A 16,470-nucleotide genomic window follows, 5' to 3' on the forward strand; every position below is an offset into this window, starting at 1 on the left:
TCAGTCTTGTGGAGTGGCAATTTCCAGAGAGTTTGATGATAGGTCTAGACTCTTTTAAGATTTGAAAATATTGCAAATGGGGTTGTAATGTCAGTGACTGGGTTTCATCAAATGTATGATAAAAAAACTGTGGCAAATATGGCTGGTTAAGAAAAACGGATATTATGGTTGCTGCTCCATTGCTGTACGGGGAGTGAGTTTGCATAAGGAAAGATTTAGCATAGCTGCGTAGAGCTGCTTCACTTTTGTGGTAATGGGGGCATTTTCAGTCGTATGGTTAAGGATGTAGTGACCTGGAGGCAAATGGAATGGCCGTTGTGTCCAGATGTCGCAGTACATGGTGAAGCTTCCATGGGCTTGTGCTCCACAGTTGCAGGGTAGTATTCCAAATTTGTCAGTTGTGGCATTCATGTCTGATACCTAAATGTAATTTGTTTTCTCTCATGGGTGTTGTAGTACAACTCTTTGGGATTCCATCCAATTCTTTCGGGGTTTATTTTTTATTTTAGATTTTAAATTATAGATAGAATAGGCCAATAGGGAAAGAAAGGAGAGAGGAAAAAGATTGGATAAACATGGGCTATATTTCACTTTATCATCAAAAATTGACGGTAAGCGGCTTCATATCAAAGCATACCTAAAAGAAAATATTAACAATTATTGCAACTTTGCAAGTCCTTAAGTTTTGTTACGTCACGACCTACGTGAGCTTCATCCTAAAACCTTAATTATGAATACAGAGCGTATGAATATGGAGCAAATTAAACGATAGACCATTTGTGTTCTTTTGGAACTCGTGAGGTAGTATTGTTTTTAATATGCCAACGCTGGCTGGACTGGAGCACTTAAAATAAAATCCAATATTGAAATTTGGCTAGAGTGTTCAAAGAGTAATGTTGTCCATCTTAAATATTATTATTTTGCGAGATTAATCTGTAAGAAATTTGGGAAACATGTGTTGTGCAACATCATTATTATAAATTTTCTTTTACAATTTTGACATGATAATTTATAATTGATCAACTCGTAAATGGAAAAGTAATATTCATAACGAACAGATATGGTTTATTTGTGAATTGATCAATTGCGAGTTGTCTTGTTGAGATTGTGAGAAAAAATTTGTGGTATTAAGTTGTAAGTATAGTAATACACTTCTATTGTATATAGGGATTAGGGATTGAACTTTGGACCCATAGAAGATATGAAAGCTACCCAAAACCAAAAGAAAACCTTTTAAATATACAAAACTGGGATTACATAAAATATCATGATATAAAATAATATGACATATTGTTTCCAATTTCTAAGTTTATCTTTTATAGTTTTTTAATACGACATTTCGCTCCTTTCTTCCATCTCTTCATATAACAGATCCTAACGTTATAACTAAAACGTACAAAAATCTATCATATATATGTAATTATGTATATATAAATTCAAATCAGGAGTCTACCCGCCAATTTCTTCATAAAATGCTACCGCGAGTTCGTTCATCAATCTCCTTTTTTCGCTCTCAAATTAATAACAGAAGGTTCACTATCTGTATTACTTCCTCAATTAATCGTCTCGTTTTCACCAATCTCTCAAATTCTTTCTTCTTTATTTTGGCAGATTTGGATGCGGAACCATTCAAATTCTCCAATCGTTGCTCTGTAGACGTGAAATCGTTAATTGAAGTGCGATCGAGTTTGAGAGAGTTTCTAAATCCGAGTCGATCTCATTATTCGCGAAATTGCGGAGAAAACTCTTGAGCAGAAGCTTTTGATTCTCGAGTTCTTCGTTCGTGCTTTCGCTGTTACAGGCGATAACGAGGTATAGTACAATTTTTGTTAGCAACTTTTATTTTTATTAATCACTTTGAATCACATTTTTGTACGCTTAATTATGGTTCACAGAGTTGTTTGGCTCTAAGATATGAGGCCTTGTTATGCGTGATCTCAAGTGTACAAGTTGCAATTGGCTTCAAGTTTCATATACGAATGGCTGAACTTAGCTGAGCACTCCCTAGAGAATGGCTTTCATGCTATTGCTATAAAGGTAGAATCCTTTCATATATGCTATTGCTTTTAAGTTTCATTCATGATGATGATACAGATAACGGACTCTTTTAGTTGTTCAATTGCGGATTACATAACACATGAAGACAGCATATTTAAATATGAATATCTCTTAGCACTTGTGATAAATTTTTTTTTTTTTTTTTTTTTTTTTTTTTTTTTTTTTTTTTTTTTTTAAATTAGGTGCATTCTATTTTTTGTATGGCTAATTGAATTTACTGAGTGAAATATTTTCAGGTGTTACTTTATATGGCCATTGATTTTTTTTTCTTTTTTTTTTCGGTTGTTTATATGTTCCAGTTGAACTCATCTCCTGACCGTGCTTGAAGCTCTAGTCCTTGCAAGTGTCTTTGAATAAATTATAATGATAAAGAACATATATTCTTCCTAATCAATTTCAATGTTATCCAGTCTTGTTGAGTTAGTTATAGAAAATTTCATTTTGGTTGTAAATCTTGTATTTGACTTTTCAAGGACTTGCATTGTACTCCTCTTTCAACCCTAGCCTTTATTTTTTACTTTTGCTTGTGTAGCGTGTGAAAATGCACAATCATGTCTCCAGAGAATGATTTGTGGATCTAAACACAGATAAATGTTTGGTATGTGCAAGCTACTGAAAAAACGAAGAGACTCAAAGATTGTGCCGTGACATCGGTAGCTTCACTTTCTGGTATGCCTATATGTTGTGCCAATTTCTAGATTCATGGCACGATTCATCGACAGTTTTCGCCCTGCTATCTGTTATGCTGGACGTAAAAAAGGACAATATGTTGGTCAACTTTATATTTTAGTTAAAAAGTATCAGTTGATTACAAATTGAACAACAGTGAATTCTTCAATTTTAGTCATGTATTCTGCATATTAAACAGATGTAACTGTTTGTGTGCCATGGATGGATTTGAAACCTGATGATTAATGGACCTTTTCTGTCTAGAGGTCCTAATTTTTTTTTTTTTCAGAACAACATTTTAATTTATTATGCAAGTTGTTCCAGTGTCTAGCCTACTTTTTTTTAAATTGGTTATATTCTTCATCTCATAAATATAATCAATGAAGAACTCAAGTAAAGTACTAGTATTCTGTAGAAGGTTGTGATGTCTATTCAGATAACCTAGGGCCGATATTTAACAACTGAAGGAGAACTTGCAGTGAAAAGTCTATATATAATTAAACCTTTATGTACTTTTATCGGCTGTAACAAGTTTGCTTATCAGTATCTTTTTTTCTTGGTGACTAATCTTTTGTGATCAAGATTTTTATTGAACTCTTGTGACTTGTATTTGAGATGTGATGCTGTGATTTGACATTGAAAATTCTGTTCGATCATATCAGTTCAGGCACGGGCAACAGAGTACTTGAAAAAGAAAACAATTGGGAACCGCACAAAGCATTCTTCATATTGTAAAGGAACCAAGCCTGCGGCAAGCACTCTGTTTAGAAACGGAATTAAAAGGCAAAATGTGAAAAAGTTGCTTGAATTTCAAGGCTTGCAGCAGATTACAGGTGGCTCAGACTCCATTCAACTTTGAGGTCATTGCCAAGTTTCCTTATGTGCATTGAAGTTTATTTCATAAGCTAGATCATGTGACTGGATTTATCCAAAAAAGAAAAACCTTATGACTGGATAAGCATTGCATGTTAACCTTTGATGCAAGTTTCATGCTTTGTAGGCGGTCTAACTTTGAAATCGTAAGAGTTTAGTATTTTGTTAGGCATGTTACACCCTATTGGATGGGTTATAAAGATGATCATTGGCATATATCTTGACTTGACTTCTTAGACACTATTTATATTTTATCATGCTTATATCTTAACATGCCAAAGAACAATAACTCATGCTAGCTTCTTTATCCCAAATTTTTTTGGATGCTTGGCTGAGATTATGGAAGGATAACTTTAAGCTGCCGAGTAAGTAATAGCTTCATCAGTCTGTTCAAAACAGCATCAAACTATATCCATAAACATCCTATCAGGTTAAAGTTTCAGTTATGTATAGGCTTTTTCTTTTAGGACTAGCATCATTAAGGATAAATTTAGGCAGAAATGAAGGAAAAGAAAAACAAAGGGTTCAGGGATTCAGGCTATGTAGACAACATTTTGTTGGTACTCTTTTAAGTTAGCTAATAGAAAAATTAGATAATTTCCATATTAAAGTGATAGATGGTCACACATGGACTCATAGTGGTCAAGTTTGCTTTCTCTATATATATATTTCTGATTTTGGGACTATGATTATTTTATAATCCATATTGATTTGATCATTTGGTTTACAATATTTCTTAGATGGAGTTGATAGTGGAGATTCGCATTTTGAATAAATAGAAATATAAATGTATAAAAAGTTGGCGTTGGAAATCCAACACTGGTCAGTTGAAGCAATTGAAATTGAGGTCAGTAGGGCACTTGAGCCCCCCACTTGGGTAGGTTTGTATTGTCAAACATTGCCTTCTAATTTTGTAAACTCCACCGCTCTTTAGATTTGAAAACCATGCCTGCAGATTTCAATAACCGAATCTTCCATTTCACCAAAGCTCATTTAATGTTGGCATCGAACCTCGCATGTCTTATTTTCCTCTAACATGGTGAAAGATGTCTGTTTTTTCTGTACTTTATTCATTTGCTTAAAAAAATCAGCTTAGTTTCCATAGTTGCAAGGTTAGGGGTTTGAATTCAAGCTTGGAAGTTAAAATGTAAAATACGCGGTTTCTGAGATAATGGTAATAATAACAAATTCAATAGGTGTCATGGTTTTATAAAATTATTAGTAATTAATTAGTGGAGAAATGAGATAAGAATCTAGGTAGCTACCAGAGAAAACATAAACTTTGTGTATAAGACAAAGAGAATATATAAATTAAAAGATAAATAGAATACATATGGTATGACAACTAGGAAAACAGAGCTGTTTTCCTCGGAATAGAAGATTAGAAGCTTGGAATCATGTGGAGTGCATTTAATTCTAGAGTGAGAATGGGTCTTCGGGTTCTAAAAACTCTTCTATTTTTTTACATTTTCAATCTCTCTCGAAATGGGTTGATTTCCTTTTAATATTTGTTAATCCTTAGCCCCATGTCGGATCTCGTTAACTGGTTGTTCACATTCATTATTCATTATTCATATATATATCTTTATAACTAGCTTGCTTCTTTACAAATTTACAATTCTTTATATATCAATCTTATACATTGATCATCATCATCATTAACTCATCTCTTCTTTGTAGTTGAAGTTGATCTCCGATAATTTTTTTTGGCTGCATTGCATTTAATTGATTATGGAACTCATTATCTCTCATATTTGTGTATAGTTGAAGTTGATCACATATGGTAGCGTGCATGAAGCATCGAAGTTGGTAATTTAGATGCCTTTTGCAGCATGAATTATTAATAATTTGATTGCCATTTGAAAGTACTGAGGATCATTAATTGAGCATTGATTAACGATACATTAATTAATGTGTTATTGCATTTAATTTTTAAGTTCATCAAATTAAGAGAGAAAAAGAGTTATGTATGTTGTTTCCATGTGAATGTTCACCAACAAACATTCACGTTGGTTGAGCCCATTTCTCATGGAGTCTCGGTCCTGTTTCTGCCTAATCTAGGCTTAAATTTTCACATCTCTAGTTGTAATTAGTGAAAACCATAGTCTTAATTACACACCATTTTCATATTAATTGTAGTTTGATTTGGGTTTTTAAGACTTTTCTTGTTTATTAATAGTCAAACCAGTGGAAATTACAAAAAGTTGTATGGATGACAACTATCACGCGCCTAGGCGGTGGTCAACTCCTCCATCACCTCTTTCATAAGATCTATTAATCTATTACTAATAAGAAAAGTTACTTTCTTGCCCTTGATCGTATTATGGAAGATCGGTTCTCAACATGGTTAGAATTGTCAAAAGGGTACCAGAACTACATGTACATGACTGTTTCTTTCCGCATTCAGCAGTATTTAATTCCCATTGTTTAATTATGATCATAATCTTTAATTATTATTTAATTAAACATGCATGTGGATCCATTCTACACTACGAAATAGAATATGTAGTAATGGCAAACCTCCTCAACCATTATAAATACGCAATTCAAGCTCATTTCTCTTCAACTATAAGCTTCTTGTTTTTACATATAAGACTAGGACTCTTACGTTTTACATAATCCGATCAAAGAGCTAATAGCTAGAGACAATCTTTCATCTTTCGTTTCAGCCAGATGGGAGGTTCTTCACCATGCGCGTCCTGCAAATTATTAAGGCGCCGCTGCGCCAAGGACTGCATCTTTGCCCCTTACTTTCCTTCTGATGACCCTCAAAAGTTTGCTATGGTTCACAAGGTCTTCGGTGCTAGCAACGTCAGCAAAATGTTGCAGGTACGTGTTTATATATATATAGTCAATCTGTCATATTTAGGCAGCTAAATAATGATGGGGATGGTTTTGTTGTTAATCTGGCGTGCAGGAGCTTCCAGTTCACCAGAGAGCGGATGCTGTGAGCAGTTTGGTTTATGAAGCAAATGCAAGAGTAAGAGACCCAGTTTATGGATGTGTTGGTGCAATATCTTATCTACAAAGCCAAGTATCACAGTTGCAAATGCAGCTGGCGGTGGCTCAAACAGAAATACTTTGCATTCAGATGCACCAAGAGCCAAATAATACCTTACAAACGACGTCGTCTCAATCCCAAATAGACGACGTCCAAGATGACAAATCACTTCTTCTATCATGTAATAACTTCAATACCATTCCTCAGTACCTTGGCTTTGCTTCATCTAGCAATGCAATCCAAGATCCTCTTAAGAGAGAGTCTCTTTGGACTTAATTAAGTTTGGTTTCTTTTAATTTCACTGTTCAATTACTTCTCTTCTTCTGTTATTGTTTAATGTATGGTTTCGTTGAGAAGTTTACAGTTTGAACATGGAATTTAAAATATGGTGGCTTTAGGTTCAAGTAGTCAACTCCTGCATGTGAGACATGGAGTAAAGTAGGGTTAACCAAAGCCCTCTCTTTTCTTATCAAGACGTAAGGTTTTATGACTCATAGCTTAAAATAATAAGCCCTTGTCAATTAGTTAATTTCTCTCCTGTGGATGGATTCATATACAACTCCAGCTTCTGCTGCTTCTCCATCCTCTTAACCTTTAACCTTCAAAATTTGCTGGATCATATTTGGGGTATCTTAATGGCATAATATTGGAATATTACAGATAAAGTCCATTAATTCTGTGTTCCAATTCGATACAGCCTTCACCTTGAGAATAATAGCGTGTTGTGTTGCCATGTTCACGTGAGGGGTTACAATAAATTAACAAGTGCTGTGTTTTTTTTTTTTTTAAATTAGGATGCATTCTATTTTTTTATGGCTAATTGAATTTACTGAGTGAAATATTTTCAGGTGTTAACTTATATGGCCATTGATTTTTTTTCTTTTTTTTTCGGTTGTTTATTGTTCCAATTGAACTCATCTCCTGAACCGTGCTTGAAGCTCTAGTCCAGTGCAAGTCTCTTGAATAAATTATAATGATAAGAACACTATTCTTCCTAATCATTTCAATGTTATCCGTCTGTTTGATTTAGTTATAGAAAATTTCATGTTGGTTGTAAATCTTGTATTTGACTTTTCAAGGACTTGCTATTGTACTCCTCTTTCAACCCTAGCCTTTATTTTTTTTTTGCTTGTGTAGGCGTGTGAAAATGCACAATCATGTCTCCAGAGGAATGATATTGTGGATCTAAACACAGATGAATGTTTGAGTATGTGCAAGCTACTGAAAAACGAAGAGACCAAAGATTGTGCCGGTGACATCGGTAGCTTCACTTTCTGGTATGCCTTATATGTTGTGCCAATTTCTTAAGATTCATGGCACGATTCATCGACAGTTTCGCCCTGCTACTGTTATGCTGGAACGTAAAAGGACATATTATGTTGGTCAACTTTATATTTTAGTTAAAAAGTATCAGTTGATTACAAATTGACACCAGTGAATTTCTTCAATTTTAATTCATGTTCTGCATATTAAACAGATGTTGTTTTGTGGCCAACTGGATGGATTTGGAACCTGATGTTGAATGGACCTTTTCTGTCAAGAGGTCCTAATTTTTTTTTTTTCAGAACAACATTATTAATTTATTATGCAAGTTGTCCAGTGTCTAGCCTACTTTTTTAAATATGGTTATTATTCTTCATCTCATAAATAATAATCACATAGACTCAGTAAAGTACTAGTATTCTGTAGAAGGTTGTGATGTCTAATCAGATAACCTATGGCCGATATTTAACAACTGAAAGAGAAAACTTGCAGTGAAAAGTCTATATATAATTAAACCTTTATGTACTTTTATCGGCTGTAACAGTTTGCTTATCAGTATCTTTTTTCTTGGTGACTAATCTTTTGTGATCAAGATTTTTATTGAACTCTTGTGACTTGTATTTGAGATGTGATGCTGTGATTTGACATTGAAAATTCTGTTCGATCATATCAGTTCAGGCACGGGCACAGAGTACTTGAAAAGAAAACATTGGGAACCGCACAAGCTTCTTCATATTGTAAAGGACCAAGCCTGCGCAAGCACCTGTTCAGAAACGGAATTAAAGGCAAAATGTGAAAAATTTGCTTAATTTCAAGGCTTGCAGCAGATTACAGGTGGCTCAACTCCATTCAACTTTGAGGTCATTGCCAAGTTTCCTTATGTCATTGAAGTTTTTTTCATAAGCTAGATCATGTGACTGATTTCCAAAAAAGAAAACCTTATGACTGATAAGCGTTGCATGTTAACCTTTGTGCAAGTTTCATGCTTTGTAGGCGGTCTAACTTTGAAATCGTAAGAGTTTAGTATTTTGTTAGGCATGTTACACCCATGGGATGGTTATAAAGATGATCATGGCATATATCTGACTTGACTTCTTAGACACTATTTATATTTTATCATGCTTATATCTTAACATGCCGAAGAACAATAACTCATGCTAGCTTCGTTATCCCAAATTTTTTGGATGCTTGACTGAGATTTGAAGGATAACTTTAAGCTGCCGAATAAGTAATAGCTGCATCAATCTGATCAAAACAAATCAAACTATATCCATAAACATCCTATCAGGTTAAAGTTTCAGTTATGTATAGGCTTTTTCTTTTAGGACTAGCATCATAAGGATAAATTTAGGCAGAATGAAGGAAAAGAAAAACAAAGGGTTCAGGGATTCAGGCTATGTAGACAACATTTTGTTGGTATCTTTTAAGTTAGCTAATAAAAATTAGATATTCCATATTAAAGTGATAGATGGTCACACTAGACATAGTGGTCAAGGTTGCTTTCTCAATATATATATTTCTGATTTGGGACTATGATATTTTATAATCCATATGATTTGATCATGTGGTTTACAATATTTCTTAGATGGAGTTGATAGTGGAGATTCGCATTTTGAATAATAGAAATATAATGTATAAAAAGTTGGCGTTGGAAATCCAACACTGGTCAGTTGAAGCAATTGAATTGAGGTCTAGGGCACTTGAGCCCCCCACTTGGGTAGGTTTGTATTGTCAAACATTGCCTTCTAATTTTGTAAACCCACCGCTCTTTAGATTTGAAAACCATGCCTGCAGATTTCAATAATCGAATCTTCCATTTCACCAAAGCTCATTTAATGTTGGCATCGACCTCGCATGTCTTATTTTCCTCTAACATGGTGAAAGATGTCGTTTTTTTCTGTACTTTATTCATTCGCTTAAAAAAATCAGCTTAGTTTCCATAGTTGCAAGGTAGGGGTTTGAATTCAAGCTTGGAAGTTAAAATGTAAAATACGCGGTTTCTGAGATAATGGTAATAATAACAAATTCAATAGGTGTCATGGTTTTATAAAATTATTAGTAATTATTAGTGAGAAATGAGATAAAATCTAGGTAGCTACCAGAGAAACATAAACTTTTTTGTCTAATAAAACCTTAATTATGAATACAGAGCGTATGAATATGGAGCAAATTAAACGATAGACCATTTGTGTTCTTTTGGAACTCGTGAGGTAGTATTGTTTTTAATATGCCAACGCTGGCTGGACTGGAGCACTTAAAATAAAATCCAATATTGAAATTTGGCTAGAGTGTTCAAAGAGTAATGTTGTCCATCTTAAATATTATTATTTTGCGAGATTAATCTGTAAGAAATTTGGGAAACATGTGTTGTGCAACATCATTATTATAAATTTTCTTTTACAATTTTGACATGATAATTTATAATTGATCAACTCGTAAATGGAAAAGTAATATTCATAACGAACAGATATGGTTTATTTGTGAATTGATCAATTGCGAGTTGTCTTGTTGAGATTGTGAGAAAAAATTTGTGGTATTAAGTTGTAAGTATAGTAATACACTTCTATTGTATATAGGGATTAGGGATTGAACTTTGGACCCATAGAAGATATGAAAGCTACCCAAAACCAAAAGAAAACCTTTTAAATATACAAAACTGGGATTACATAAAATATCATGATATAAAATAATATGACATATTGTTTCCAATTTCTAAGTTTATCTTTTATAGTTTTTTAATACGACATTTCGCTCCTTTCTTCCATCTCTTCATATAACAGATCCTAACGTTATAACGACAAACCGTACAAAATCTTATCATATATATGTAATTATGTATATATAAATATCAAATCAGGAGTCTACCCGCCAATTTCTTCATAAAAATGTCTACCGCAGAGTTCGTTCATCAAATCTCCTTTTTTCGCTCTCAAATTAATAACAGAAGGTTCACTTATCTGTATTACTTCCTCAATTAATCGTCTCGTTTTCACCAAATCTCTCAAAATTCTTTCTTGATTTATTTTTGGCAGATTTGATGACGGAACCATTCAAATTCTCCAATCGTTGCTCGTCTGTAAGGACGTGAAATCGTTAATTGAAGTGCGATCGTGTTTGAGAGAGTTTCTAAGATCTGAGTCGATCTCTATTATTCGCGAAATTGCGGAGAAAACTCTTGAGCAGAAGCTTTTGATTCTCGAGTTCTTCGTTCGTGCTTTTGCTGTTATAGGCGATATCGAGGTATAGTGCAAATTTTTTGTTAGCAACTTTATTTTTATTATTTCAACTTTGGATCAATTTTAATCAAATGTTGTACGCTTAATTATGGTTCACAGAGTTGTTTGGCTCTAAGATATGAGGCCTTGCTTATGCGTGATCTCAAGTGTACAAGTTGCAGTTGGCTTCAAGTTTCATATACGGAATGGCTGAACTTAGCTGAGCATTCACTAGAGAATGGCTTTCATGCTATTGCTATAAAGGTAGAATCCTTTTCATATATGCTATTGCTTTTAAGTTTCATTCATGATGATGATACAGATAACGGACTCTTTTAGTTGTTCAATTGCGGATTACATAACACATGAAGACAGCATATTTAAATATGAATATCTCTTAGCACTTGTGATAATATTTTTTTTCTTTTTTTTTTTTTTTTAAATTAGGCTGCCATTCTATTTTTTGTATGGCTAATTGAATTTACTGAGTGAAATATTTTCAGGTGTTAACTTTATATGGCCATTGATTTTTTTTTCTTTTTTTTTTCGGTTGTTTATATGTTCCAAGTTGAACTCATCTCCTACCGTGCTTGAAGCTCTAGTCCAGTGCAAGGTTCTTGAATAAATTATAATGATAAAGAACTATATTCTTCCTAATCAATTTCAATGTTATCCAGTCTTGTTGAGTTAGTTATAGAAAATTTCATTTGGTTGTAAATCTTGTATTTGACTTTTCAAGGACTTGCATTGTACTCCTCTTTCAACCCTAGCCTTTATTTTTTACTTTTGCTTGTGTAGCGTGTGAAAATGCACAATCATGTCTCCAGAGAATGATTTGTGGATCTAAACACAGATGAAATGTTTGAGTATGTGCAAGCTACTGAAAAAACGAAGAGACTCAAAGATTGTGCCGTGACATCGGTAGCTTCACTTTCTGGTATGCCTATATGTTGTGCCATTTCTAGATTCATGGCACGATTCATCGACAGTTTCGCCCTGCTATCTGTTATGCTGGAACGTAAAAAAGGACAATATGTTGGTCAACTTTATATTTTAGTTAAAAAGTTATCAGTTGATTACAAATTGAACAACAGTGAATTCTTCAATTTTAGTCATGTATTCTGCATATTAAACAGATGTAACTGTTTGTGTGCCACTGGATGGATTTGAACTGATGATTAATGGACCTTTTCTGTCTAGAGGTCCTAATTTTTTTTTTTTTCAGAACAACATTTTAATTTATTATGCAAGTTGTTCCAGTGTCTAGCCTACTTTTTTTTAAATTGGTTATTATTCTTCATCTCATAAATATAATCAATGAAGAACTCAAGTAAAGGTACTAGTATTCTGTAGAAGGTTGTGATGTCTAATCAGATAACCTAGGCCGATATTTAACAACTGAAGGAGAACTTGCAGTGAAAAGTCTATATATAATTAAACCTTTATGTACTTTTATCGGCTGTAACAGTTTGCTTATCAGTATCTTTTTTCTTGGTGACTAATCTTTTGTGATCAAGATTTTTATTGAACTCTTGTGACTTTATTTGAGATGTGATGCTGTGATTTGACATTGAAATTCTGTTCGATCATATCAGTTCAGGCACGGGCAACAGAGTACTTGAAAAAGAAAACATTGGGAACCGCACAAAGCATTCTTCAATTGTAAAGGAACCAAGCCTGCCAAGCACTCTGTTCAGAAACGGAATTAAAAGGCAAAATGTGAAAAAGTTGCTTGAATTTCAAGGCTTGCAGCAGATTACAGGTGGCTCAGACTCCATTCAACTTTGAGGTCATTGCCAAGTTTCTTATGTGCATTGAAGTTTATTTCATAGCTAGATCATGTGACTGGATTTATCCAAAAAGAAAAACCTTATGACTGGATAAGCGTTGCATGTTAACCTTTGATGCAAGTTTCATGCTTTGAGGCGGTCTAACTTTGAAATCGTAAGAGTTTAGTATTTGTTAGGCAGTTACACCCTATTGGATGGGTTTAAAGATGATCATTGGCATATATCTTGACTTGACTTCTTAGACACATTTATATTTATCATGCTTATATCTTAACATGCCGAAGAACAATAACTCATGCTAGCTTCGTTATCCCATTTTTTTGGATGCTTGACTGAGATTATGGAAGGATAACTTAAGCTGCCGAATAAGTAATAGCTGCATCAATCTGATCAAAACAACATCAACTATATCCATAAACATCCTATCAGGTTAAAGTTTCAGTTATATAGGCTTTTTCTTTTACTGCATCATTAAGATAAATTTAGGCAGAAATGAAGGAAAAGAAACAAAGGGTTCAGGGATTCAGGCTATGTAGACAACATTTTGTTGGTATCTTTTAAGTTAGCTAATACAAAAATTAGATAATTTCCATATTAGTGATAGATGGTCACACATAGACTCTAGTGGTCAAGGTTGCTTTCTCTATATATATTTCTTATATTGGACTATGATTATTTTATAATCCATTTGATTTGATCATTTGGTTTACATATTTCTTAGATGGAGTTGATAGTGGAGATTCGCATTTTGAATAAATAGAAATATAATGTATAAAAAGTTGGCGTTGGAAATCCAACACTGGTCAGTTGAAGCAATTGAAATTGAGGTCAGTAGGGCACTTGAGCCCCCCACGTGTTAGGTTTGTATTGTCAAACATTGCCTTCTAATTTTGTAAACTCCACCGCTCTTTAGATTTGAAAACCATGCCTGCAGATTTCAATAATCGAATCTTCCATTTCACCAAAGCTCATTTAATGTTGGCATCGAACCTCGCATGTCTTATTTTTCCTCTAACATGTGAAAGATGTCTGTTTTTTCTGTACTTTATTCATTCGCTTAAAAAAATCAGCTTAGTTTCCATAGTTGCAAGGTTAGGGGTTTGAATTCAAGCTTGGAAGTTAAAATGTAAAATACGCGGTTTCTGAGATAATGGTAATAATAACAAATTCAATAGGTGTCATGGTTTTATAAAATTATTAGTAATTAATTAGTGGAGAAATGAGATAAGAATCTAGGTAGCTACCAGAGAAAACATAAACTTTGTGTATAAGACAAAGAGAATATATAAATTAAACGATAAATAGAATACATATGGTATGACAACTAGGAAAACAGAGCTGTTTTCCTCGGAATAGAAGATTAAAGCTTGGATCATGTGGAGTGCATTTAATTCTAGAGTGAGAATGGGTCTTCGGGTTCTAAAAACTCTTCTATTTTTACATTTTCAATCTCTCTCGAAATGGGTTGATTTCCTTTTATATGTTAATCCTTAGCCCATGTCGGATCTCGTTAACTGGTTGTTCACATTCATTATTCATTATTCTATATATATCTTTATAACTAGCTTGCTTCTTTACAAATTTACAATTCTTTTATATCAATCTTATATATTGATCATCATCATCATTGAATGGAAACTCTATCTCTTCTTTGTAGTTGAAGTTGATCTCCGATAATTTTTTTTTGGCTGCTTGCATTTAATTGATTATGGAACTCATTATCTCTCATATTTGTGTATAGTTGAAGTTGATCACATATGGTAGCGTGCATGAAGCATCGAAGTTGGTATTTAGATCCTTTTGCGCATGAATTATTATATTTTATTGCCATTTGAAAGTACTGAGGATCATTAATTGAGCATTGATTAACGATACATTAATTAATGTGTTATTGCATTTAATTTTGAGTTCATCAAATTAAGAGAGAAAAAGAGTTATGTATGTTGTTTCCATGTGAATGTTCACCACAAACATTCACGTTGGTTGAGCCCATTTCTCATGGAGTCTCGGTCCTGTTTCAGCCTAATCTAGGCTTAAATTTTCACATCTCTAGTTGTAATTGTGAAAACCATAGTCTTAATTACACACCATTTCATATTAATTGTAGTTTGATTTGGGTTTTTAAGACTTTTCTCGTTTATTAATAGTCAAACTAGTGGAAATTACAAAAAGTTGTATGGATGACACTATCACGCGCCTAGCGGTGGTCAACTCCTCCATCACCTCTTTCTAAGATCTATTAATCTATTAATAAGAAAAGTTACTTTCTTGCCCTTGATCGTATTATGAAGATCGGTTCTCAACATGGTTAGAATTGTCAAAAGGGTACCAGAACTACATGTACATACTGTTTCTTTCCGCATTCAGCAGTATTTAATTCCCTTGTTTAATATGATCATAACTTTAATTATTATTTAATTAAACATGCATGTGGATCCATTCTACACTACGAAATAGAATATGTAGTAATGGCAAACCTCCTCAACCATTATAAATACGCAATTCAAGCTCATTTCTCTTCAACTATAAGCTTCTTGTTTTTACATATAAGACTAGGACTCTTACGTTTTACATAATCCGACAAAGAGCTAATAGCTAGAGACAATCTTTCATCTTTCGTTTCAGCCAGATGGGAGGTTCTTCACCATGCCGTCCGCAAATTATTAAGGCGCCGCTGCGCCAAGGACTGCATCTTTGCCCCTTACTTTCCTTCTGATACCCTCAAAAGTTTCTATGGTTCACAAGGTCTTCGGTGCTAGCAACGTCAGCAAAATGTTGCAGTACGTGTTTAATATTAATAGTCAATCTGTCATTTTAGGCAGCTAAATAATGATGGGGAGGTTTTGTATTATTAATCTGGCGTGCAGGAGCTTCCAGTTCACCAAAGCGGATGCTGTGAGCAGTTTGGTTTATGAAGCAAATGCAAGAGTAAGAGACCCAGTTTATGGATGTGTTGGTGCAATATCTTATCTACAAAGCCAAGTATCACGTTCAAATGCAGCTGGCGGTGGCTCAAACAGAAATACTTTGCATTCAGATGCAGCAAGAGCCAAATAATACCTTACAAACGACGTCGTCTCAATCCCAAATAGACGACGTCCAAGATGACAAATCACTTCTTCTATCATGTACAACTTCAATCACATTCCTCAGTACCTTGGCTTTGCTTCATCTAGCAATGCAATCCAAGATCCTCTTAAGAGAGAGTCTCTTTGGACTTAATTAGTTTGGTTTCTTTTAATTTCACTGTTCAATTACTTCTCTTCTTCTGTTATTGTTTATGTATGGTTTCGTTGAGAAGTTTACAGTTTGAACATGGAATTTAAAATAGGGGCTTTAGTTCAAGTATCAATCCTGCATGTGAACATGGAGTAAAGTAGGGTTAACCAAAGCCCTCTCTTCTTATCAACACGTAAGGTTTTATGACTCATAGCTTAAAATAATAAGCCCTTTTCAATTAGTTAATTTCTCTCCTGTGGATGGTTTCATACAACTCCGCTTTTGCTGCTTCTCCATCCTCTTACCTTTAACCTTCAAAATTTCTGGATCATATTTGGGGTATCTATGGCATAATTGGAATATTCAGATACAGTCCTTTAAT

At 33.9% G+C, this 16,470-nt stretch overlaps 2 protein-coding genes, 1 long non-coding RNA gene and 1 pseudogene across 9 annotated transcripts; all 4 read left to right on the plus strand.

Annotated features, from left to right (window-relative positions):
- The first annotated feature begins 139 nt into the window (after positions 1 to 139).
- On the plus strand, positions 140 to 12,720 carry LOC116130263. Of its 3 annotated transcripts, none has more exons than XR_004128021.1 (5): positions 140 to 377; positions 10,897 to 11,104; positions 11,200 to 11,343; positions 11,877 to 12,016; positions 12,675 to 12,708. XR_004128021.1 is itself a non-coding variant. In XM_031416017.1 (4 exons), exons 1-4 carry the CDS (start codon positions 274 to 276, stop codon positions 12,699 to 12,701), a joined length of 483 nt encoding a protein of 160 aa, XP_031271877.1. In that variant the 5' UTR covers positions 140 to 273; the 3' UTR covers positions 12,702 to 12,720. The 3 variants fall into 3 exon arrangements, 1 of the variants encoding a protein (XP_031271877.1); XR_004128022.1 differs by lacking the exon at positions 140 to 377 and adding an exon at positions 10,569 to 10,811; XM_031416017.1 differs by lacking the exon at positions 11,877 to 12,016 and having other exon boundaries at positions 12,675 to 12,720.
- Positions 1,978 to 7,962, plus strand: LOC116130264. The gene is made up of 2 exons (XR_004128023.1): positions 1,978 to 2,037; positions 7,739 to 7,962. It is a non-coding gene; the product is annotated as an uncharacterized LOC116130264 (long non-coding RNA).
- Positions 2,648 to 7,109, plus strand: LOC116130261 (LOB domain-containing protein 12-like). 5 transcript variants are annotated; one of them, XM_031416014.1, is made up of 4 exons: positions 2,648 to 2,727; positions 3,390 to 3,587; positions 6,270 to 6,429; positions 6,518 to 7,109. In XM_031416014.1, exons 3-4 carry the CDS (start codon positions 6,274 to 6,276, stop codon positions 6,875 to 6,877), a joined length of 516 nt encoding a protein of 171 aa, XP_031271874.1. In that variant the 5' UTR covers positions 2,648 to 2,727; positions 3,390 to 3,587; positions 6,270 to 6,273; the 3' UTR covers positions 6,878 to 7,109. The 5 variants fall into 5 exon arrangements, with proteins under 5 accessions (XP_031271874.1, XP_031271875.1, XP_031271876.1 ...); XM_031416015.1 differs by having other exon boundaries at positions 6,274 to 6,429; XM_031416016.1 differs by having other exon boundaries at positions 2,652 to 2,727; positions 3,395 to 3,587.
- Positions 12,721 to 12,784: 64 nt separating the features above from the next.
- LOC116130148 lies at positions 12,785 to 16,091 on the plus strand (annotated as a pseudogene).
- Positions 16,092 to 16,470: the final 379 nt, after the last annotated feature.

Source organism: Pistacia vera, unplaced genomic scaffold, assembly GCF_008641045.1.
Source record: "Pistacia vera cultivar Batoury unplaced genomic scaffold, PisVer_v2 Contig218, whole genome shotgun sequence".
Lineage (NCBI taxonomy): Eukaryota > Viridiplantae > Streptophyta > Magnoliopsida > Sapindales > Anacardiaceae > Pistacia > Pistacia vera.